The 25600-nt window shown below is 37.8% G+C and overlaps 1 protein-coding gene across 1 annotated transcript in view; it reads right to left on the bottom strand.

Moving 5' to 3' along the window:
- TMPRSS15 (transmembrane serine protease 15) overlaps positions 1–25600 on the bottom strand; it is a 99997-nt gene that overhangs the window by 54249 nt on the left and 20148 nt on the right. The window contains exons 6-10 of the mRNA XM_006097005.2: positions 21741–21872; positions 14874–14982; positions 11836–11942; positions 2850–2990; positions 2031–2180 (exon numbers count right to left, since the gene is read on the bottom strand). Of these exons, the coding sequence (XP_006097067.1) occupies positions 2031–2180; positions 2850–2990; positions 11836–11942; positions 14874–14982; positions 21741–21872 (639 nt within the window). The remainder of the gene's footprint in view (positions 1–2030; positions 2181–2849; positions 2991–11835; positions 11943–14873; positions 14983–21740; positions 21873–25600) is intronic.

Below are 25600 nucleotides of genomic sequence, written 5' to 3'. Positions count from 1 at the left end.
GCAGATCCTTTTTATGTTATAAGCAATTTCATTTAGTCAATAACTCACTAATTAAGAAATGATTTATTGAGTCAAAGTTGTACATTCATTTATATATTCAAATATTATTATATATATATATATTAATTAGATTCAGGTACTGAAAATGTACTGAGAATTAAAAGATTAAAAAAGAGACAATATTCTTGCTCCTGAAAAGAACACTGTGGTGAAGAGAAACAAATAAGAAAGCAAATATAATGCCATGTTATCAGAAAAACAAGAGAGGTGCTTATAATACTTAACAGAAAGGAGGGTTTTAACTTGGAGGTTCTGGACAGACTTTTTAAAAATATATATATTTTTATTGATTTCAGAGAGGAAAGGAGAGGGATAGAGAGATAGAAACACCAGTGATGTGAGAGAGTCTATTGGCTGCCTCCACATCCCCTACTGGGAGGGATCAACCCCACAACCTGGGCATGTGCCCTTGGCTGGAATGAAACCTGGGACCCCCTCAATCTGCAGGCCGATGCTCTATCCACTTAGCAAAACCAGCCAGGGCTGGACAGACTTCTTAAAAGTAGTGATACATAATCTTTGTCCTTGATGCCTAGATTAATGCATGATTAGAGGAAGATTTTTGTACTTTTTAAAACTGAATCATACTCTAATCAGTAACATACATACAAATCATATTGTAGGATGGATTTTTGTCTAAGAAAATTATCTAAATGCACAGATTTCCATCTTTTTTGTAATTTTCCTTACTTGTTAAGATCTATATTACCTCTAGATTTGTAACTTTCCATTCAGTGATTACATTTGGTATTATGAGTACACGCTTCCAAGGTTTTCATGGGTAGTCTTTCTACTATGAGTTCCTTATAATCCCTGTGATTTCTGGTTTTATCAATCAAATATTATTATCTCCAATGTTAATGTTTCCACTGGAAATCCAATTCTAATGTCACATTCACATGAAAAATGTACTTACAAATCACAACACTTCTTTAGAATGAGCCCTTCCCTAGTCCTTCTGCTATGGACTGAATGATTGTATTACCTGCTCCCCCACCCCCCAATTTATGTGTTGAAATCCTAATCTCCAATATGATGGTATTTGGAGATGGGGCCTTTGGGAGGTAATTAAGTTTTTAGGTTGGAACCTTCATGGTGGGATTAGTGTTTTACGGAAAGAGACAGGGAGAGAGCTTGCCTTGCCTTTCCCTTGCCTTTCTCTTTCCTTCCTTCCTTCCTTCCTTCCTTCCTTCCTTCCTTCCTTCCTTCCTTCCTTCTCTCTCCTCTCTCTCTCTCTCTCTCTCTCTCTCTCTCTCTCTCTCTCTCTCTCTCTCTCTTTCTCTTTCTCTCTCTCTTTCCAGCTGTCTGTGAACCAGAAAAAGCGTTATCATGAGAACCCTACCATGCTGGCACCCTGACCTTGGACTTCCAAACTCCAAAACTGTAAAAAATAAATGTTTGTTGTTTAAGTCAATCAACTAGTGGTATTCATTGTAACAGCATGAAAGGACTAAAACAGCTTCTCATAAGTAAATCTGTCTCTATTTTAAGATAGCATGATATTGCACATTAAAAATTCTAAGGCATTCTTAATAACTATTACAGCTAATAATAAGTTCAACAAGTCCATAGGGTACAAGATAATATAAAAATGAATTGTACCACTAACAATGAACAATCAGAAAATGAAGTTAAAGCAAAGTAGACCAAAGTTCAGAAAAGTTAATGACCTCACACAAGTCCACTTAATTGATAATAGGGGCCAAGTCTAGGGTGACAACCCAAGTCTCCTTGTCTCTAATGGCCTTTGTGCACTTTTCAACACCTTGTGCATATATAGGGAAAATAATATATTTCTGAAACACCCATTTTTACTTGCCTGAATATTTGATAACCATTTTCATTTAAATGCATTTATTAGTTTATGATTTATAAACAAAAGAAAATCTGAAAAGACTGTCTCACATTTTATACTAGTAAACAACACACATCACTTTCCTTTTGGTTTATGAATGAAATATGAATTATACCTGAAACGTTGCCAAAAGTGTGGTCAAAATCTGGTCCAGTGAAAGGAGGAAAGCTATTGCCCTGAACCCTTTCCCATTCATTATCATCATTTAGATCCTGCATCCAGAAACAAAAGCCATCTTCAAAATTACAGTTAATTTTCTCATAATCTGTGAATTAAAAAAAACAACATTTCAAGTTTAGTCTACATGTGACTAGTTGTAACAGATTGCATTGAAAATAATCTAAGCTTATAGAGGTTATAATTAAGTGGCATGCACAAAATCTTCCTTTTTAATTTATCTTAACTCTGTTTCACTCCCTTTAGTTAGAAAATCCAGCTTTTTTAGAATAATACCTTTCTTATACTTCATCAAAACTTTAGCAAAGATAAGCTTCCTGGTTTTTAATTTTACATCTTACCTCCACTGGCTTACCTACATAAACTTTGTCCCATATTTTGCTTTCTCCCTATTATTAACTTTGGTATTCTAGTAAAAAAGAAGTTAGTGTAGAACATCCACAGAATTACTTTTATGCTAATTTAAAAACTTTACTTTGAATTCTTGCAGTATATAAAATTTAATTATTTTATTGATTTATATTTTCCCTCAAATTGGTTATCTGATTCTTTTGAAGAATATTAACTATCTTCTAATTGTTCATTCCTTTCTAAGTATTAAGTAGAGAGAGGTATACATAGAGATATTCATTAAAAAATTGTCTAATAAAAAAGATTACAAACTTGTTCTAAAATTTTAGGTTCTGCAACTTTTAAAATTCCATTACAATATTAAAGTATCTGGAGATGCGAAGGCTAAAGAATAAATAATACTTACTATTAAGTTCACTGCTGTTAAATGCACTGTATGTTGCATGAAAGCCAATATAATCATTTTCATCTGATTCTATAAGAAAGGTGGCAGTAACTTGGTTGGAAAAAATTCTAATTGTGCCAGGATTACTTTCTGAGAGAGAAGCTACAAAAGAAAATGAAAGTACATATCTGTTTATCCATCCATCCATCTATCCATCCATCCACCTATTGATCTACCAATCTACTATCAATCTATCTAATACCACTGAGGTAACTAAAAACATTAATCATAGGATTAATTAATTTTATTTTAAATGACTCTTCTTCTAAGCATTAGAAAAACAAATTATTATACATGTTTATGGCTTGAAAAAACTACATTTTAGGTTTTAATTACTTAGCTACACCATATACACATAAATATATGCATTCTTTACTGAAAAAAATTTGTTTAAGAAACATGCTATGCTAACAGGGGCTAAATTCTGTCACAATAATAGAAACAAGAGTACTTTTTCTATCCATATACTAGTAACTGTAGGGCCTCAAAATAATATGTGGTGACTTCAGGATTTTTTCTACTTTATGTTGATTTTGTAATATTGACTTACATTGATTATATTATTTCTATTGCATATTGGCTTTATCATTTTTGTCTTGACTTTAACCTATGTAAGGAATATTTTTCCAGACTTATGATTCTCAAGAGTTAGAATAGTTCTTGGGATATAGAAAATACTCATATGATGATTTACTAAAATTATTGTTATATGAAATTTGTTTTTAAATTTATATGAATGTATTTAACATATACATTCACAATGAGGATGACATTGCTTCTGAAGGGGTAAAATTTGGTTCTCAGGGGGGAAAAATCTGAATTTTTAAATGTATGAAGCCAAGATATGCATATAATGTATAAACAGATATACAGAATATCTAAAATATTAAACTTTCATGGGAGAGGAACTAGGTTAAAAATAAAGGTTTAGCTTTTTTGTTTGATAATTTGAACTGGGTATCGATTTAGGTTTCTAAAAAGTATCACACTTGCAGGTTGGAGACGAAGAAGCTTATTGATTTCTAAAGAAAGATCCTCTTATGAACTATTGAAAATTCTGTGCTTATCACGTAGAACTTAGTAAAGAGATACATAAATGATGATTTCAATAGAATATAAAAGAAAGAACATCATAGACAAGTGTTGATTCACATCTTGCTCTTTGCCTCAAAAATGTTGCATGTCATTTTTCCAGAATCTTCTCACAAAGAACTACATTGATTTAGACTCCTCCCACCATGACTTTTATATAACTGTATAACCCAAATAACTCTAATATTGAAAATCTTTATAGTCCATAAGTGTCTAGGTGCTTAAAGGATGTGACTATCCTAGGAACTTTGCTTCAAACCCATCTAACTCTCTCTTTCTGGTTTTCTTTTGCATAGCAATGGGACTGTTTTTGAACAATGGCTTCTGGTTGGGTCTGAATGTGGTTCAGTGGTACCCTGATGGCTGTGCTGTGTTGGGTCCTCAGGTTTTCTAATGGTATTGCACTAGTCTAGAGAGTCCAGAGACTTATGTTCTGAGGCCCATTACCATACAAACTTCTGGAAATGGTGTAGCATGTTTGTGTCTGTAGAGACTTTATAAACTTTCATCAGATTCTTAAAGTCTCCTTGACTAGAAGGAGACTCAGAACGTGGATCCAGAGGAAAGCACATACCTGATGCCTCCAGGAAGACAGCAGCAGGTAGTGATTAAGAGGAGGGGCTCCAGAGTCAGCATGAGAGTTAGTTCTTACTCCATATCTTTCTAGCCTTCTCTGCGTCTCAGTGTCTTCTGATATAATAATACTTTCCATAAAGGTTTGCAATAAAAAGGAAATGAATACCTTTCATGTGTTACAGTGACTGGCATATAGTAAATGCTCAATAAATACTATCGTGTCTCCTTCTCCCTAAATGGGTTGTAAGCCCTGAAAACATAGAGATTATACCTAATGCTTTCTAGGCCTCTGCCATTCTGCCTGAGCATCAGAAACTTTTAAGCAAATTTGGGTGCCAGATTAATATGTGAGTAACTAGAGTGACAGAGTTTGCCTACATAAAAGAATCAGGTCTGAAGTTGAAAGAAAAAAAAGTTTCCTAATGATTTTTAAAGGCTGGATTTTTCTAGAGCACATTCAACACATTTTTAGACAATAATTCCTTACGAAAATCCATTGGCTTCTACTGAAACCGTCTTACACTTCTATAAATATTAATTTCCATAAACTGGCCAAATAGTCATATTTAAAAGTGAATAAACTCATCATTTGTCTTTTAACAGCAAAGCCTCTGGCGAGTAGGTCTTGTGAAAGAGAACAGCATGGAAGCATGAATAAGATACAAGGAAATTTGAAAGGAGGGCAATGGGCAGGAAAGACACTTTCTACAGAGTATGAGTCTAAAGCCCCAAAATATTGATTCCATCCAATTTACAAGAGAAGAAATTCTGCCACTGGAGTGTGGTCTTTGTATGTTATAAACATTTTGTTGAGTGCTCATGATTAATTTGGTATGGTGTTAAGTGCCCGTGACATGGGGAAGAAATAACCAGGTCCCCCTATTAGAAAAGTTCAGATTGGTGAATTATAGAAAAATAACTTTGGAATTAATCTATATGGGAGAAATGCCATAGGGACATCAAGAAGGTGTATGAGGAAATTGTCTTTAATTTATCTGGGCACTATGATTGGAGAATCTTTGAGAGTCGCTGGGAAGATCAACACTTTAAATCAGTGCTTGTTCAACTTTTCCATATAAATAATCCCATCAATAGAAGTGAGTGAATGGGCGCTTCTAAGTTAACACAAAAGTGTTTGAATAAAAGTGTAAAGTTAATCAAAATTCTTGACTTTGAAAAATATTTGCATGTATTACTTAATCCCATATCCACAATATGATTATTTTGTTGTAGCGTAAGTTGACGATTCAGGAAGAGCCACTATGTTTATTATACTCATGTGTGCTTAACTTTTAAAAGCAGCCTCTGTGGAAAACAGTGTGGAGTTTCCTCAGAAAATTAAAAATGGAGCTCCCATTTGACCCAGTAATCTCATTTCTAGAAATATATCCCAAGAAAACAGAAACACCAGTCAGAAAGGACATATGCACCCCTATGTTCATAGCAGCACAATTTATAATAGTAAAGATTTGGAAACAACCTAAGTGCTCATCAACAGATGAGTACATTAAATGGTTAAGAGTCCCTTCTTTTTTATAGCAGTGTAGTATTCCATTACATCTACACAATGGAATACTACACTGCTGCATAAAAGAAGGAACTCTTAACCATTTGCAACAGCATGGATGGACCTGGAGAGCATTATGCTAAGTGAAATAAGCCAGTCAGAGAAAGATAAATATCACATCATCTCACTCATATCCTACATAATAAAACCCTAATATGCAAATCGACTGAACGGCGGATCGACCTGTCACTATTACGCACACTGACCACCAGGGCGCAGACGCTCAACACAGGAGCTGCCCCTGGTGGTCAGTGCGCTCCCACAGGGGGAGCACCACTCAGTCAGAAGCCGGGCTCACAGCTGGCAAGCGCAGCTGTGGTGGCGGGAGCTTCTTCCATCTCCACTGCAGGTGGGTGGTAAGGAGCGAGGGGTCCCAGACTGCAAAAGCCACAGACTGCGAGAATATCTGACTGCCGGCTTAGGCCCTATCCCCTCAGGCCTAAGCCAGCAGGTGGACATCCCCCGAGGGGTCCCAGACTATGAGAGGGGGCAGACCAGGCTGAGGGACAGCCCCCTCCACTCTCCCCACCCCGTGCATGAATGTTGTGCACCTGGCCTTTAGTGTGGAATGTAATGAACAACATAAACTGATGAACTAAAATAGATCCAGAGACATAGAAGCATTGAACAGACCATTCAACCTCAGGGGGCTGGTAGGGGGAGTTGTGAGAGGGGAGGGGAGATGAGAGATCAACCAAAGGACTTGTAAGCATGCATATAAGCATAACTCATGGACACAGTCAGTAGGGGGGTGAGGGAATGTGCTGGGGGGGAAGTGGGAATGAGCGGGGAGAGGTCAATGGAGGAAAAAGGATTCATATGTAATGCTTTAAACAATAAAGAATTTAAAAAATAAAATAAAAAAATAAAAGCATGGCCTTGAGTTGTTAAGCTATAATATTAGGGGTATGTTGTCAGCAGTTATTTGGGAATGGAATGACCGCTAAGTGCTTGGGATAAAAAGAATGGCATATCAACCACACACTCAGAAATACATTTTCTCAGCTTGGCAATTTGAAATCAATTTCAGTGTGCTCACCCAGGCTATTTTTATTCAATTTCTTTGAGGATGCACAAAATATCTATGTATTTTTCTCAACAAAACATTAAATTAGCACACTTGGAACTTGTAATCTTCCACCACTTTCATACCCAGTATTGATAATTATTACCATCACTGAATAGAATATTGCACCCAAAACACTTTTGAAATACTTCTCCATCAACCTATTCTGACTTACATCAATTCCTATAATTATTTAGAAAAAACTCTACTGCACTTGAAATCATCTTCTTTTATCTAATGCCTACCTTCCTCTGACACTTTTTACCAGTTAGAGAATTTTTACATCATGATTTCACATAAAAATGACTGAATAATGCCTTTAGAATTTGTTTATACTAACTTACTCCTGATCAAATATATAAGAACTATTTTAGCCCTAACTGGTTTGGCTCAGTGGCTAGAGCATCGGCCTGTGGACTGTAGGGTCCCAGGTTTGATTCCAGTCAAGGGCATGTACCTTGGTTGTAGGCACATCCCTAGCAGGGGGTGTGCAGGAGGCAGCTGATTGATGTTTCTCTCTCATCAATATTTCTAACTCTCTATCCCTCTCCCTTCCTCTTTGTATATTAAAAAAAAGAACTATTTTACGGTACTGGATAGTTATAATTTCTTGTACTTTCTCTAGACAATGTTATTTTCCTGATTTTAATGAAAATATTTATATATATATATATATTTTCAATGTCATAAGGATAATAACAGTATTTGAGACATACATTCTGAACTGGAATCTTAATGAAAGTGAATCTTGTATGCATCTCTCACATAAAGAAACTTGCTAAAATATTTAGAAAAATATGGGATTGTAAATCAGAAATGCAGGTCTTCGCATTATTCTAAAAATAACTTTAGAGTTATGAGAAATAATATTGTTCATTAATTACATACAATAATATCATTATAAATAAACCTGTTGTTTAAACTTAAATCAACATAACGAAGTTTTTGTCAGGTTTTGTGCTAGAGGCTAGGCTAAGATATTATTGCCTTTCTTGAGAAAAGGTATAATTAAACATTTTTAAATGTAGTTTTAGTAGTCAATGTCATTTCTCATATTATTTCCAAGTTATAATTAAATTATTTAGCTTTCAAAAATTTAAAATAGATTTATATTTCAAAAAAGAACTTAAACATTAAAATACCTATTTGTTATTATTTAAATACCAGAGGCCCAGAGCACCATTAAATTGTGCGCATTTAGGGTCCCCTAGGCCTAGCCTGCCATCAGGGCCAAGTCTGCTGCCCCGCGACGCCTTGCACGCTCCAAGGATACTGCTGGCACCCCCCTCTCGCACACCCGCCGCAAGATTAGAGGCCCGGTGCACAAAAATTTGTGCACTCGGGGGGGAGGGGGGGTCCCTCAGCCCAGCCTGTGCCCTCTCGCAGTCTGGGACCCCTCGGGAGATAATGACCTGCTGGCTTAGGCCTGCTCCTGGGTGGCAGAGGGCAGGCCCAATCCCTAGGTGCAGCCCCTGGTCGGGCTCAGAGCAGGGCCGATTGGGGAGTTGGGGCGCCGCCCCCTGCATGCACAGAGCAGGGCGGATCGGGAGGTTGCGATGCCACCCCTAGTCACGCTCAGGGTAGGGCCGATTGGGGGGTTGGGGCACAGCCCCCTGTCACACTCAAGGCAGGGTCGATGGGGAGGTTGTGGCGCCACCCCCTGTCACGCTTAGAGCAGGGCCCATCAGGGGGGTTTGGGCTCCGTACCCTGTCACACACAGAGTAGGGCCCATAGGGGAGTTGGGCACAGCCCCCTGTCACCCACAGAGCAGGGCTGATCAGGGGGTTTGGGCGCCGCCACTCTCACACTCAGGGCAGGGCCGATGGGGAAGTTATGGCTCTACCCCGTCACACACAGAGCAGGGCCCGTGGGGGGAGGGGGGGTTGGGGTGCTGCACCCTGTCACACACAGAGCCACAGGGTGATCAGGGGGTTAGGCAGCTTCCCCCTATCAGGCACAGAGCAGGGCTGATCAGGGGGTTGGGGTGCCTTCCCCTGTCACGAACAGAGCAGGGCAGATAGGGAGGTTGTGGCCCCGCCCCCTGTCACACACAGAGCCGCAGGGCAATCAGGGGGTTTGGGCGCTGCCCCCTGTCACACTGATCCCGGTGCCGGGAGGCCTCGCGGCTCCGCTGATCCCGGTGCTGAGAGGCATATTACCCTTTTACTATATAGGATAGAGGCCTGGTGCATGGGTGGGGGCCGGCTGGTTTGCCCTGAAGGGTGTCCTGGATCAGGGTGAGGGTCCCCACTGGGGTGCCTGGCCAGCCTGGATGAGGGGATGATGGCTGTTTGCAGCTGGTCACACACCCTTCAGGGTGGGGGTCCCCACTGGGGTGCCTGGCCAGTCTGGGTGAGGGGCTGAGGGCTGTTTTCAGGCTGGTGGGTGACTGAAGCTCCCAACCGCTCCTTTTTTTCTTTTTTTTTTTAATTCTGGGCCAAGGCCTCTGCTGCTGAAAGCAGGTATCTGGTTTGTTTCGGTTCTATAATCGGTTCTATCATCTCCAGCTCTGAGATCCCGGCCGGCTGAAAGCTGGTTTCTGGGGTTTTGTTTTGCTTCTATATTTGTTACAATGTTTCAAACTGCCAGCTCAGAGGCCGGCAAGGCAGGCGGGGAACATTGGAGTCCTCCTTCACTGAAGGAAGCAAGCCTCATGTTCGCTTCCAGCTGCCTGGCTGCCGGCCGCCATCTTGGCTGGCAGTTAATTTGCATATCGCCCTGATTAGCCAATGGGAAGGGTAGCGGTTGTATGCTAATTACTATGTTTCTCTTTTATTAGATAAGATGACTGATAATCTAACCATATGAAATAAATAAAAATATCATTTAGGCAAATCAAGGTATTTGAAGAGTAAAGGAACAAGAGTTCCTTACACTTTTCACTTTTGGGCAATTAATCTCTACAAATATAGCTTTCATCATGTATAGAGTTTACAGCAGCACCTACACAGTATGGTTCTAGAGAACATTTATTGAGTTAAATTAAAGTGCTGAGAATACTACTTTGCACATTGCTAGTGATTGATGTACACTAACATTTATTATTATTATCACATTAGCCCTTGAAGAAATTTATATGAACTGGCTTATTTGTCCATCTAAGTAAATATATATGTTGACATAATATTAAGGAACTGGATTTATCAGTTACAGAAATAAGTAGATTATGAAATGTCTTGGCCCATTTATTAAACCAAATGTGACTTACCATGAGTTTATCTGTTTTATGTACGCTCATTATTAAATTTGTACTTGGGACTTTTAAAGCATAATGAAGAAATGCATTGTGTTTGAAGTCAGAGATTTTGGGTTTGATTCCTGCCTCCAACGTTAACTAGCTTCGTGGATTTGTGGTCACTTAATTTCTTATACTTTATTTTCCTCTCCTGTGATGTATATTTGTATATTTATTGAAAATACTAACTAAGAATACCCACAAACAGCACTCAGTATCATGAGTGTCCCATCAATAATACCCAATAAAAGTCTATATTATTGCCCTAGCCAGTTTGACTCAATAAGTAGAGTGTTGGCCTGTGGTCCAAAGGGTCCTGGGTTCAATTCCCGTCAAGGGCACATACCTCAGTTGCAGGCTCCTCCCCCAGAGAGGCAACCAATCACTGTAAACACATCGATATTTCCCTCTTTCGATCTTTCTACCTTTCCCTCTCTCTCTTCCATTCTCTCTAAAAATCAATGGAAAAGTATCCTCGTGTGAGGATGAAAAAATACATATCATTATCATATCTTAAATATTTCTCAAGTCTATATATCAATCAAAAACATTCATTAGATAGAATCCATTTGTCATGTCCCACAAGCACAATTTGAAAGCTGAAATTATTAAAATAAATGCAGTTATAATAAAAGGAGTCATTTGCAACCTCTTCTTAGCTCTTTATTTGACTTTTCATTCAAAGTGTGAGGAAAACGAGTTATTCCTTTCATTCCACTTTCATATTCTCTTCTTCATCCTTATTTCCCCATGGAATTTCACTCCTTTATTGGCTACCATTTTGGGGTCAGATGGAATAAAGTGGGGAGGGTACATTTAAGTTAGTGCATTCCCTGCCCTTCCCTCAGTTGCCATCAATGTCCATGTATTTAATGACAAAAGGTTATGTGATAACAATACTACCCACAGCTACCAATTACTGAGCCTACATTCTTGCTAGTCATTGTCTTATCCACTTTGTTAGTAATAGCCCCAAGGGAGGTGGAGGAAAACAGTGCATATTGAAAATAAGAAAAAGAGTTCCATGAGTTTATAATTTATGCAATGTCAGAGAAATATACTATAGTATTTTTTAGTGTTTGCCTGAGTTTTGCTTAATGGGAAGAAGTAACACTCAAACAAAGCATAGTACAAAGATATAATTATATATATATTTGGAAAATTCTACATGCTTTTAAATAACATAACGTAGAATAGAATCAAGTGAGATAGTAACTGTTTTACTATTAAGAAGATTGATTGCATAGAGCACTAAATTATTAATTTTTTAAATGGGGAACAGTGTTGTTTATTCCTTTTAGAAACTTGAAGTTTGAGTCTACATGTAGTTCAAAATAAAGAGAAAATACACCCCTCCAGTTTCTCACATATTTTCATTCTAATAATGGATGTATTTTTGTTTTAACTTACCTCTTAAAATCTTGCTTGAACCCACGCCTTCATAGATATTTAATATATCTGTATAAAGTATGTTGAAGGAATCGAAGCTCAGTTTAATGGAAAGTCCTTGTTTTACACTAAAGTAAAAGCAAAAAAATAGGTTATTACACTGAACAATTGTTACAACTCTTAATGCATTCTAGAATTTGAACGCATTTTTCTCATTGTACATAGTAAACACAACATAAGATCAACACTCTTAATACCATTTTTAGTGTATGGTGTGGTATGGATAGCTATGACAATAGCTATCAGTCATGTGGCAGATCTCTAGAACTTTCTCAACTGGCATGACTGAAACTGTACCCAATGAACAGTCACTCCCCATTTTACCCTCCCCCAGTCCCTGGCAATCACTATTCTACATTCTCTCTCTAGGAGTTTGAATAATTTAGATGTGTTATGTCTGATTCAATATCCTTTAATTGGTCTGTTCAAATTTTGAATTTCTTCATAATTCAGTGTTGGTAGAGTGTATGTTTGTAGGAACTTATCCATTTCCTTTACCCAATTTGTTGGTGTATAATTATTTATACTAGTTTCTTATTATTCTCTTAGTTTCTGTAGCATCATCAGCTGTAATCCTCCTCTTTCATTTTTGTTTTATTTGTTCAACTATTCTCTTTTTCTTACTCTAGCTAAATGTCAATTTTGTTAATATTAAAAAACAACTCAGTGTCATTATTTAAAGCTTTTTCCCTATTCCCCTTTCAATTTACTTATTCTCTAATATTAATCATATCTTCCTTCTGCTAACTCTGGCCTCAATTTGTTCTTTTGCCAGTTCCTTGAGGTATAAAGTTAAGTTGATCATTTGAGATCTTTGTTCTTTCTCAATATAGGCATTTATTGTCATAAACTTTCCACTTAGTACTGATTTTTATCCATCTTATAATTTTTAGTATACAGTACTTTCGTTTTCATTTGTCTAAAGATATTTTCTAATTTTCTTTTTTTCTACGACCCAGACCCATTGATTATTCAAAAGCCATAGAGGCTTGCATGTTTGTTTCAGGAGTTTCTAATTTTTTGCTCCCTCTGGTGTCCATATGTGGCACTGCAAGTCCATATGATGACTTTAAAAATAGTTTTTAAAGAATTAAGTAATGGAAAATAATTAAAAAGAATAGAACCATACAATTACTTAATTAACAGTGTCATTATTGCATAAATGATATTACTATTATAGCAAAAGTTTATTGTGCTCTGCTTATAAGCCCTGTAAATTTGACCTACCTTTATTAAGAAGTGGCTATAACAATTACATTATTTTTATTTGGCATTAATAACATTTCAAAGATTGCATGAAGACATTTAGAATTCATGCATTTTCCATTTTCAGACGTAATCTAAGATTTTTTCTAAGGCTTTCTGATGACCTTTAGAGTAAGGAATAGAATATTTTTCATTTTATTTATGAACAATGCTAATAGTCATTTATAAATGGTACTTTGAGAATATGATGTGATTATATTGGAAGCACTATCCTCCAAATTGGTTAATTTTTCACTTGGCAAGAATTACTTGGAATTGCCATTTTAAATACAAAATCGTATCTTTGGCACAAAAGTAACATGTTGTATAGAACATGAAAACAGAGGAAAGTATGCTTCTAGTCATATTACATGACTTCCATGGAGCTTAGCTCCAAAATAGAAATTATTTAAAGAGACTGGATATTGGTCTTTCCCTAAATATTGCCAAGTAAATATGTTCAGAACAATCTTCCCTTCACAGCCCATCTCATCTCTGGATGTGTCCGCATAGGGAAACAACCCTAGTGAATCTTTATGGGGCCATGTCCTACCATTTGTTTGGCAAGAACCCGAAGCTCTGCCTTTCAGTCTTCTTTAATCAGCTGTTATATTGATTCCCCTAGTTTTCTAGCAAATCGTTACAATGATTAAAACTGTGTTACAGTAGGTAGATTGTGAAACCATGATCTCATCCAGCTGTTAAGAGAAATGAACTAACCAGAATGTCATTTCTCAAAGTAAATTCCATAGAAGAGTTATACTGAAGGCTCTTTGGGGAGAACATGTCCAGTGGCTTAATAGGAAATATATAGTTTTTGGAGATTGGCATAGCATGTTTGAGAAGTCCTGAACACTTTTAAAAAATTGCAATGTGTCTATTTCAATATTCTTTATATTTGAGTAAAAATGATTTGTTCCTTAGAATATCTGGGAGGAACAGCAGGTAGCACTCCTCTGTGAAAAATGCTCAGGTGAGCATTAAGGTAGATCATCCATCAGCAGTTTGATTATTTTGATCATCATAATGATTGGATTGGTCAACTGAATTATAAGCTTGGAGGTTAAATATATAGCAACTGGTCCAAGTATTATTCACGATACAGTGAAAAGGCTGTATGCAGCTCTTCATCTCCCATGACTGAGTCACACCAAAGGAGATTTTCATACAGATGCTGACATAATGAGAAAGGCACTAGTCTGGCGTAAGGATGCCTGTGATGTGATATACCATTTCCTGTGATACACAGACATACACATGTGCTATTTAATTTGGTAGTACTTGATCTGTGGCAACCACAGAAAAAAAAACTTGCTACAGGGCCCAAAGAGATGGCCTAATTATTAAACAGGAGGCCTTTGTATTTTATTATTATTTCTTTTAAATTGATTTCAGAGAAGTAGGGAGAGGGATAAAGAGAAAGAAACATCAATGATGAGAGAGAATCATTGATCAGCTGCCTCCTGCACGCAACACACTGGAGACTGAGCCTACAACCTGGACTGAGAATCAAACCATGATCTCCTGGTTCATGGGTCGACCCTCAATCACTAAGCCATGCCTGCTGGGCTGACAGGAGGCCTTTTTAAAAGATTAAGAACAAGAAGGCAGACTATCAGTTGGGAAGGCTTTGCTTCATAGCTAATGAAAACAATTTTTTGGAAAAATTAATACATTGCTAAAGGTGGTAAGACTTATTGCATCAGAGAGTGACTTTACTTCTTAAGACTGGGGAATAGAAGATGGCATATTACCGTATAATCCACTGGCAAACGGCACTTGATTTAGAAGGCTTTGGATAGCTGGTAGCCTCAAAGGACCCCGAAGATCCGGTCAACAAAAATCTTCCATCACAAGTTGTGGCTGTCAAAAATGACAATTAAGGTTAGACAAAAACAATCTTGGAAGGATTTCCCAAATGAAATGGGATTTAAATAGGTTAATGAACTCTTTATAGAGCGCTCATGACTGAGTCTGTGTGAGGCTATTTTATAAAACTGAAATGATGCAATGGGAGATCAGATCTCATGCTTAAAATCCACTGGCTATTTTCAAATGACTCCTAGAATGTGTCCTTTTTCCCTGGTATATTGTTAATCCCTCATATGCCCGAAGCTTTGTTGTGCGGGGGGGGTGGGGGGGGGGCTATAGAAATTGACTAAAGTTAACAAAATTAAATCGCTATCCCTGGAATCTGAGTGCTGAATAAGCTAATTCTAAAGTAAGGATGGAAAAGCCCATTGTAATATTGCATAGCAACTGTGTTGTTATAAAATGCAAGCTATTATATGATATAAGATAATTTACATGGACAAAGAATTAAAGAATTGACCAGCATTTAAAAATCTTGGTAATTGATTGCATTGGATTATGACTTGGTAGCCTGATTCCAAACTGAAGACAACAAAAAATAACAACAAACTGAGAACAGAAAAGATAACCACCCAAGTGTAAGGATTCAACTCTGCACGGGCCGTTACAGACCTCAGGAAAGGAAACAGAGAAAGTTGTGGCTTGTCAAGAGAATGAAATCTCCTTTTGTATAAACATAGAGTTAATTTATATGTTTTAAAGATAAACAGTAAAATATGTGACTTTTTAATGCAGAGCTTAATAATTTTCAAGACACAAAAGAAAATCTTCACCTTCAACCCTGCCCACCACAAGTCATGCCCAATAATTGGGACAATGAATCACTGATCTTCAATGACCGTAAAAGAAATAATAGTGTCTGCTTGTATTTTATGTGATATATAGAGCTTTTTAATCGCAGTTTGTCAAGAAATCTATGTACTCCAAGATTATAAGCAGTGCGAGACAGTCCACTGCTATTGTAAATACTTGACATTTAATGAGGTGGGACGATCAATCCTACCAGCCCTAAAATATAACTGCTGGAATGTATAAAGCATTTTCTGTGTGCCAGACATTTATAAAGTCACTAGAGGCCCGGTGCATGAGATTTGTGCACTGGGGGAGGGGTCCCTCAGTCCGGCCTGCACCCTCTGGCAGTCCGGGACCCCTCGGGGGATGGCTGCTTGTGAGCCTAAGCTGGCAGTCAGACATACCTCTCACAGTCTGGGGCTCTCACAATCCGGGACCCCTTGCTCCTTACTGCCCACCTGCAGGCCGCCACTGCCGCTGCACTCACCAGCCATGAGCCCGGCTTCTGGCAGAGCGGCACTCCCTCTATGGAGCACACTGACCACCAGGGGGCAGCTCCAGCATTGAGTGTCTGCCCCCTGGTGGTCAGTATGTGTTATAGCTACCGGTTGTTCCACTGTTTGGTCAATTTTCATATTAGGCTTTTATTATATAGGATTATATATGCACTAATGTTATCTTCACAACAATCTTATGAGGTCCAAGGTAGGAAAACTGACGCACAAAAGGTTAAGAAACTAGCATAAATTCTCCCAGCTTATAAGGGACAATTCACAGCAGGCAGCCTTATTCCAGAGCACATAATGCTATATGGCCTGATGCCCTAAAATACAAAGCTATCATGATGACAACACCTACTTTTTGAGCTGAAAAGCAGGAAGTGAATTGTAAATGAAAGAAACAGGGAATTAAAAAAGAATTCCATCTCTTTGGACAGCATAGATAGACCTGGAGATTATTATGCTAAGCAAAACAAGCCGGTCAGAGAAAGACAAGTACCATATGATCTCACTTATATGTGGAATGTAATGAACAAAATAAAATGGTGAACAAAATAGAAACAGAGGCATGTTTAAATGGAACAGATTGACAATTGTCAGAGGGGAGGGGTGTGGGGAGGACTGGAAGAGATTAGCCAAAGAATATATATGTGTATATGAATAGCCCAGGGACACAGACAACAATATGGTAAAGGTGGGGAAAGGGGGCATGGGAGCTGGGGGGGGGGTTGCAGAGGGGGAATAGTGGAGGGTATCTGTAATAATGTCAACAATAAAAAGGAAATCCCATCTCTTTCAGTGTTCTTAAAACTAAAATATTGATCACGTTTGCAATAGCAATCCACAACAAACAGGAGGAAGCAAAAAAAAAAAAAGAATATAAAGGGGAACAGAACAAGACCAATTTAAGAACTTATAAAACCTATTTGTGAAGCTGGTATATAATAGTACTTCTTTGTATCATTCACTACAAATATTTTGAGGAAGAAATCAACAGCTTTGTGCCTCACAACAGGATTCATAATTTCCCAAAAGGCTGAGTTATGTCCCTGGTGGCAGAGATGGTTATATGTTGGCTCTACCCTTTTGCAATCCCTTCCTAGGAACATGACTGACCTGCCCCTCCCACAGTGGGTTCACGTGACCGAGTCTGGTCAATAAACTACCGTGGAAATGGTTCTGTTTATTTCCAGATGGGATTTCTAAAGATCTCTGTAGCTTCTTCCTTGCCTGTCAGCAGGTTGCAGAGTGTGGAGGGGAGGCCTGGGGACAGAAGGGACAGTGGAGGAGCTGCATCCTGAATGCCTACATAGGAGCACAGCCCTCTGCCATCTTCCTGGGACTGTGATGTAAATGACAAATAACCCAGCATTGTCTGAAATCACTAAGAGTATGCATCACAATGTTTAGCCTGCCCCGAAGAATATGATCAATTTGGCTGTCCAGGGGTCTATGCAAGTGCTGAGTGTTAGTGGGGAGGGATACTCTACACTGAAGGGCCTTTGGTGAATTCCTGCAGGCAAGTAAAGGTGAAGAAGAATATTTTTGATGGTATTTAAAATAAAATTGCAGTATGATTAAACTACTCATCATAGCAAAGCTCACAATGTCAAAATATTATTTCAAGATAGAGGTCTGTGCGAGGGACTTCCTTATGTATTCTCTCAGTTAATTTCAGATATTGGTGGAGAACCTTATTTTACATACGGCAACGAAGCAAGATAACCTTTTGGGAAAACAGGTATAAGGCAGCTGTGGCTGAGTAGGATTACTGGGGGTTCAGGGTAATAACTTTTTAGACTGCAAAGTGCTTTCCAGTGCAGTATCAGAAAAAATTCTGAGTGGGAGATAAATGAGTCTGTCAAGTAATACCAGCAGTTCTTTTGAGCTACCAAAATCTTGTCTGTGGTGGGATGGGATTTACAAGGGTATATACTCTTAGGACCTGCTAAGAGCTCCCTCTGCAGGCTCAATATTACATGGTTGTGCCGGGCATTGAATTCTCCAGGATGCTCAAGTCCAACTTTGGTGGATAGTTTCTATGGCCATCACTCTGGTCTGTGGTGCACACACAGAGCAGCATGCAAACCATTTGTGGAGACACTTGCCAACTTCCAAATAGACCTGAACATTGGGCTGGAGGCTGTGAGTCAGCTAAAAAGTTAACTTTCCTGCTGATGCGATTCTAATCAGAAGGAAAAAACAAGTTAAAGAAATCTTGGTTCAGCTATAGTCAGCTCTAAGTTGTGCAAACCTAAATAACTAAAGACTAAAAGAGGAAGCTGTGTGGGGAAGTCAATATTAATGTGACTCTCTTAATAACATAAACTAGAATTGGAGCTCACAACTGGGGAAAAAAGAGAAATAGAGGGAGAGTATAGGCCAATTTCATATAGAAAGAATGTCCTTAAATTAATTTTGCTGTGAATGTAGATTGATGGACAAGGGCTTTCAGGCAGAAATGCTACCTGATTTGATGCTGAGGTGAAGTCACTGCTTTTGGGCTCATAATTAAATGATAAATAAATCATAATTAATGGTAATTAATTAATAATAATTAAATGATAAGTAAAACAATTTATATGCCTGAATTCTAGTTGGATTAATATAGATTAATTGATTGATTTATCCAATTCCTAATCTACAAATTCTTTATACTTAATTTCCAAAATAGATACAATACTACCAATAATACAATGCTAAAATACAAATAATGAAGAGAATCAAGAAAAATAAAAAAATGGGAATTGGGGGGATTAAGAAAGTTAGTGATACAAGTGACAAGTTGATACTAAAGTTCAATTAACACAAAATTTCCAAGAGACTGAAAAATAATAATGCACTTGGTCCTTAACACAAATTTAGGGAATTAATTCAGTTCTAATAGTGAGTGAGGCTCATGCCATGAAATTATAGTGGCTCAGAAAAGTAATTCATGGGTTTATAACTTATTTTAGGACAAATTTCATACTTATAAGATACATTTATGGTGATTTTTTGTTATGCACTGATATTAATTTACCATGAAAATTATTAACTCCATGACAGTAAAGATCAAATTATAGGTGTGGTTCATTTCATGATTATATACACTCACCCTCCTTCCCCCAATTTAAAGATATTGATCATCATTATACAGGCTTAAAGTCATGTGTCTCACTTTGGCATACATTATTATTTTTGAAATATAAATCAACATCACCTGTATTACCTCATGATGGCACACTTGTATTATATTCTCCCTGAAAAGGTTTTGAAAACTGCCTGGAAACCATAGCAAAAGAAAAATAGGTTTCTTTCTTCTGCTTTGAGTAACTTAGTTATATAAAATAGATTAAAAATATTCTGTAGCCTGCACTTTCTTCCAATATGCTATGAGTGCACTTCAAAGTATGTAGTTAAACTTTGAAGGTTTGAATTTTATCCAAGAACATTTGAATTAGGATTTCTTAATAAAAGAAGCCTCTTTGGTCAAGTTGCCTCTTTTTTTTTTTGAGTTGGTGATGGGAAACAGACCAACCTTTCTGTCTTTTAAAGTATGTTTCAAGTGGATAGGTAATTTTTAAAACTTCGTTGTTATTGGAGTGTTCATCTTCAATTAATATCACCCAAGAAGAGCAAAGTGAAACAAATACTAGAATAGCAAAGTGTAGCAAATAGTAACTACAGCCTTTACACACTTCAGGAACTAATTGTTCTCAGGATCAATGTTGACATTGATTATGAATCACACCAAAAATTATTCAATTCATGCTTTCTGTTTAATTTTTCAAGAACCAATTATAAGTTAGAATTATTTGAATAGGTCTTCACATTGCTTATTAATCTATTTTATACTTATGTGGTAATCTTTCATGTATATGTTACTCAACTATACAATGAAAAAATAAGTCAAAGAGTAAATGTGTTTAAATCACTTAGGGCCATGCTTGGCATATAGTACACACCACTTAAGTGCTAATTACTAATGATAGAAACTGTTATTATTATTAACAGATGCCAACACTTACAAATAAAACACAGATGTTTTATTCATGAGACTTTAAGATCTTATTCAAAACTGATTTCCATTATTCACAGATCTACAACTCAAGTACATTTTTTTTGGTCTATTTGTTGTTTCTGTGCCAAAAGGCAAATAAAAGCAACAATCAAAATGAAAGAATGGCAAGTACTGAGCTAGGGACCATTAAAATGGAAAAGGAAGACTGACATTATGATGGTGAAAAAAAATGCAAAGCACTCAAATTCATAACAATCACTTTGGAATAGTTTAATATGGGATGGAAAAGAATGCCATTCTTTTGCCCCACTTTGACAGGCATTGCTAACCACAGCATCCTTTCTATCATCATCAAATGAAAGTCTGTTTTATTAATATTAATATTGTATAAAATAAAGTTTAGGAAAATAGTATAAATATGTTTTAGATTTTGTGTTAGATCATAATCATGGCTATAGGAAAATCTTATTCTCCAGTAGTTTCTGGTATCTGAGGTGTGTGTGTGTGTGTGTGTGTGTGTGTGTGTGTGCGCGCACACGAGTGCACAGTGAGGATCTATGTATATAAACATGGTCTACATACATATGCATGATATATATATATCTTACCTAATAATAGAAAAACATGTAAATTGACCATACCTTCACTACGCTAACCAGCTAATCAGGAGAGTATGCAAATTAACCCAACAAAGATGGCGGTTAATTTGTATACGTAGGCGCGAAGCGGTGGAGCGAAGACTGAAGGTGGCTCTGGCTGGAGCAGCGAAGACCGAAGGCGGTTCCGGCCGGAGTGAAGACCTGGGTCCCAGGTGCCAGAGGAAAACCAGTGCCAGCAGCCAGGGGAAGGGAAAGCCTATTGCATGAATCTCCTGGTGCAACAGGCCTCATATATATATATATATATATATATATATATATATATATATATATGGTCTGGGTCTATGTATTGTGGATGAGAAAAGGAGTTCTATGGGCAGGTCACAGCGGGTAGTGACTCCTGGTATATACCTTTTTTTAGTAAAAGGCTTGTCTTTGCCTTAAGTAAGTCCTGTCCAGACTTTCTGGGCATCTAAGTTAATATACCTTTGAAATTTCCCCTCTTTCAGACCACTCTTTCGAATATGTGACTCCCCTTCAAACCTCTTCTTCTAAAGTACAAGAGCACATGATAGTAACTATCCTGTAATCAATGCCTGGCTTGCTTTCTCCAACTTTTGTGCCATCTTCCTTATGTTCCCTCCTTCATTTCAAATGCATAAGAGACACTGCAGAACTAAATTGCTCATCCCCAGAGCATTAAAGATCCGCTCCCTTGCACATGTTGTCAATTTGGCTCAAATAAACTCTTATAGAAATTCTCCACAGGTTTGGGTGTCTCCAAGGTCAACGGTATGTGTACATGGTCTACATCAAGTAAGGGGGGGAAGAGAATAGGGAGGGAACATTACTTACCACAAGTTTTATTGTCTTCATCAGAACCATCTGGGCAGTTTAATTCTCCGTCACAAAATAAATCAATTGCGATACATTTTAGAGCATCAGCACAAGGCCTTGAACCAGGCGGGCACTTCACTGAGACATTGCCTTTAGGAAAAAAGATTGAATTTGTAAATTTACTGAATGCATATTAGATTTAATTTCTTACCATATGTACAATGTTTGGATATTTAGTATGCATTTTTGTCATTTAGATTCTGACTTATAAGCACATATTTCAATTTCCCCTGGAAATATTAATTTCATTTAATATATCAATTATTTGTAAAAATTTAAAATTTTATATTAAACAAATTCTTCATAGATGTTAAATATGAATGTTTATTTTGTTTTAACCTTGATAAATCAACACTACAGTTTTGACAGTTGGCCCCTAATGTTTACACCTCCTAGGAGTGTTGTATACGTTATATGGGACAATTTGTTGGAATGTTTTCCACAGCATCTGCATTACTGGTAATCAGTTCATTTACTCATAAACATATTATTCAAAAATATTGTGGCTGAAATCAAGGTTTGCATTCTGTAGAGAAAAATTTGTCAACAAAAGCCATTTTATAGTAAAATAAAATACTTAAAATTCCCAGCACAGTGCTATATTGAGCAGTGGAAAAAATCCAATGACTATTTCCTTCAAAATTTGTTTGCTTCTTGGGTCAGGGGTTCTTAACAGGAAAGACATGCCCCTGAAGCGTTCTGTGCCACCTCTTGCCTGGATCTGATCAATGTGCACCTCTCAGCCTGTGCTGTCCTTCACCTTCATCTCTTCTATATGCCTACACACTGAGATGCAGCAAGAAACACATTTTACTCTAGAAATTAACTTGGACATTTTAGGTGTGATTCTAAAAAGGACATGTTGTTTTATGCTCACTAGATAAAGACATATGTTTTTATTTTTCAGAGCAGTGTGACAATCTGATTATTTTTGTCTATGATTAGAATAACAAAGATGGTTTAAAGTTTTTGAAAATCTTTAAACTCAATAGCATTTTTTGGGGGGGGTTATTGTTCTTAACCTTAAAACCAGCACTACACTGCCATCTGCTGGGCTCTAAAATCATATTTTACTCTGCAATTTCCCCTAATGCTCTATGAAATTAATTGCAAAAATAAAAGTGCTTATGTCAATGAATCTACTAAGGTAATACCTAATTTGGAACATTTATGGACAGAGTTGCTGAGTATATATAGAACTAAATTAGATTTTTGTAATTAGCTCCAATTAAAAAGGATATAAACATTTGGGAAATTCATGGATCACCTAACATCTAAAAATCGAACAGGATAAAGATCTGAGCTGTTCACAAATAACAGAATATTCCCATATAAGACATTTAAAAAGAATGATAAAAAGGATACTGATTAAACCCAAATTGCATACTATAACCATTGGTATCTATGAAATAATAATCAAAAGAGTCCTTAATCATTAAGTCCCTGACTCATGAAAGGTGGAGTGTCAATAGTATTCCAAAAAATGATTGCTAAATAAATAAACAACAAAAAAGTTTTATTTTAGGCACTCTAGGTCTCATTTTAATAGTAGTTAATAGAATTCTAGCTATTCAGATTTGGGGATATAGCTAGGAAGGTGTAAACTTTGTCTGTTCTAATACTTCCCATGGGAGCTTCACTCCCTGATGCTCCATATCTCTATCTGTTGCCTATTAAATGCTGTAGATCCAACCTCAAAACCACATGGGATCCTTTGATGTCATTAATGATTATTCACTCACTCCATAAGTATTTATTGTCTATTTATTTGTGTAACACATTTTTAAGGGAGGGAGGTAAAGGGAGGAGTAAGACAAAGACTCTAGTCTCATGGAGCTTGGAGTTTAGTGAGAGACTGGGTCATTATTAATCTATATATATATAAAAGCCTAATATGCAAAGTGTCCCCTAGGGCAGTGGTTGGCAAACTGCGGCTCGCGAGCCACATGCGGCTCTTTGGCCCCTTGAGTGTGGCTCTTCCTAAGCCTTAGGAGTACCCTAATTAAGTTAATAACAATGTACCTACCTATATAGTTTAAGTTTTAAAAATTTGGTTCTCAAAAGAAATTTCAATCGTTGTACTGTTGATATTTGGCTCTGTTGACTAATGAGTTTGCTGACCACTGCCCTAGGGAGTTCCACTGACCAGGAGTTTGATCGCTTGCTATGATGTGCGCTGACCACCAGGGGTCGGTGTGGAACAAAGGAAGGCCTTGGCCAGCAGCTGGCAGCTGGGAAGGGAGGCCGTGGCCAGCAGCCACTAGGGACCCTGCCCATGCACGAATTTCGTGCACTGGGCCTCTAGTTAGTTTTTAAAAAGAAACCTAAAAATGTGCTGTGGGAACACCAAGGATTAGGCAATTTTTTTCCTTTTGAGATAGAGGTTGTAAACATCTTTACATAAAGTAGGTTTTGAAGGATGCCTAGAAATGTACCAGAAAGAGAGGCATATGGAATGTACACACTGTGTGACAGGGGCATATGTGGAAAACAGGTGAATCTAACTTCTCTGGATGGTAAGATGTTTGTGAAAACCATGGAAGGTAGGGAGTGTTGTGCCAAATACTAGGGGACTTATTTTGTCTTTGTAAAATGTTAGAAATATGTTTTTCTATAGGCAATGGCATGAAAAGTTTTTAGATATCTATGTGATATGACCAGTCCATGTCTTAATAACATAATTCTGGAGCCAAGTGGAGAGTCATGTAGAAAGAGGAGACCAAGATAAACTGTTACAATAATCAAGGAGAAAGTTAGTGAGGGTTGGAACTCTTGCACTAGAAGAGGAGATGGGACATGGACTCAGTTGCTATTTTGCAAATAAAATTGGTGAGCTTTAGTGGCCAGATATGTTCCTGACCAAAGGGATGTGGGTGCTAAGAATGATACCTGTACTTCTGGAGTGGCCAGTTAAATTACTAAGTGTCATTATTTACAATCTATATCTCTCTATATATCTATATATATAAAACCCTATTATGCAAATAGACCAAACAGTGGAACAACTGAACAACCAACCGAACCGGTCGCTATGACATGCGCTGACCACCAGGGGGCATGCACAGAACATGGTGGGTATCGGCCATGGCAGGATAGTGGAGCAGGTGAGTGGGGGTGCCAGACCAAGGTGGGGCGCCGATTGCTGTCATCGGGGTGAGCCTCTGGTGGTAACTGAAAATTCTTTGCTCCCACTTGCCGCGGTCCCACTGGCTGCTCGCACCCGCTGACAGTGCCGGCCCCGCTCACACCCGCTGCTGGCATCAGCCCCAATTGCTCTGTGCTGTCAGCACGTGGGCGTGGTGGCAGTGGGAATGAGATTGCCAGCAGACAGGGGACCGGGGGCCACAGTGGAGAGACCAGGCGGAGGATGGGCCAAGACCCAACCCTGTACCCACTGCAACCTCACGGCCCACAGTTCCTTTCAAGGTGCACAAATTTGTGCATTGGGCCCCTAGTAGTGAATATAAGAGCAACAGCTGGTGGGATTAAAAAATGACTCTAGTTTGAAGTATTTTGATTTGAAAGTAGAAATATTAGTAACTCTAGCTTATTTTGTATTATATTTCTATAGATTGTTTCAGAAATACTTTTCAGCTGCCTTGGTCAATGAAGAAAGAGAATATATATATTTTTAATTCTCACCCAAGGATTATTTTTCCATTGATTTTTAGACAAAGTGGAAGAGAGAGGACAAGACAGAGAGCAACATCAATGTGAGAATTGGTTGCCTCCTGCATGAGCCTGACCAGGGCCCAGGCTGGGGAGGAGTCTGCAACTGAGGTATGTGCCCTTGACCAGAATTAAACCTGGGACCCTTT

The sequence above is a fragment of the Myotis lucifugus genome, unplaced genomic scaffold, assembly GCF_000147115.1.
Source record: "Myotis lucifugus unplaced genomic scaffold, Myoluc2.0 scaffold_193, whole genome shotgun sequence".
Taxonomy (NCBI): domain Eukaryota; kingdom Metazoa; phylum Chordata; class Mammalia; order Chiroptera; family Vespertilionidae; genus Myotis; species Myotis lucifugus.
Note: the sequence above shows the minus strand (reverse complement) of the source record. Positions and strands in the feature narration are given on the sequence as shown.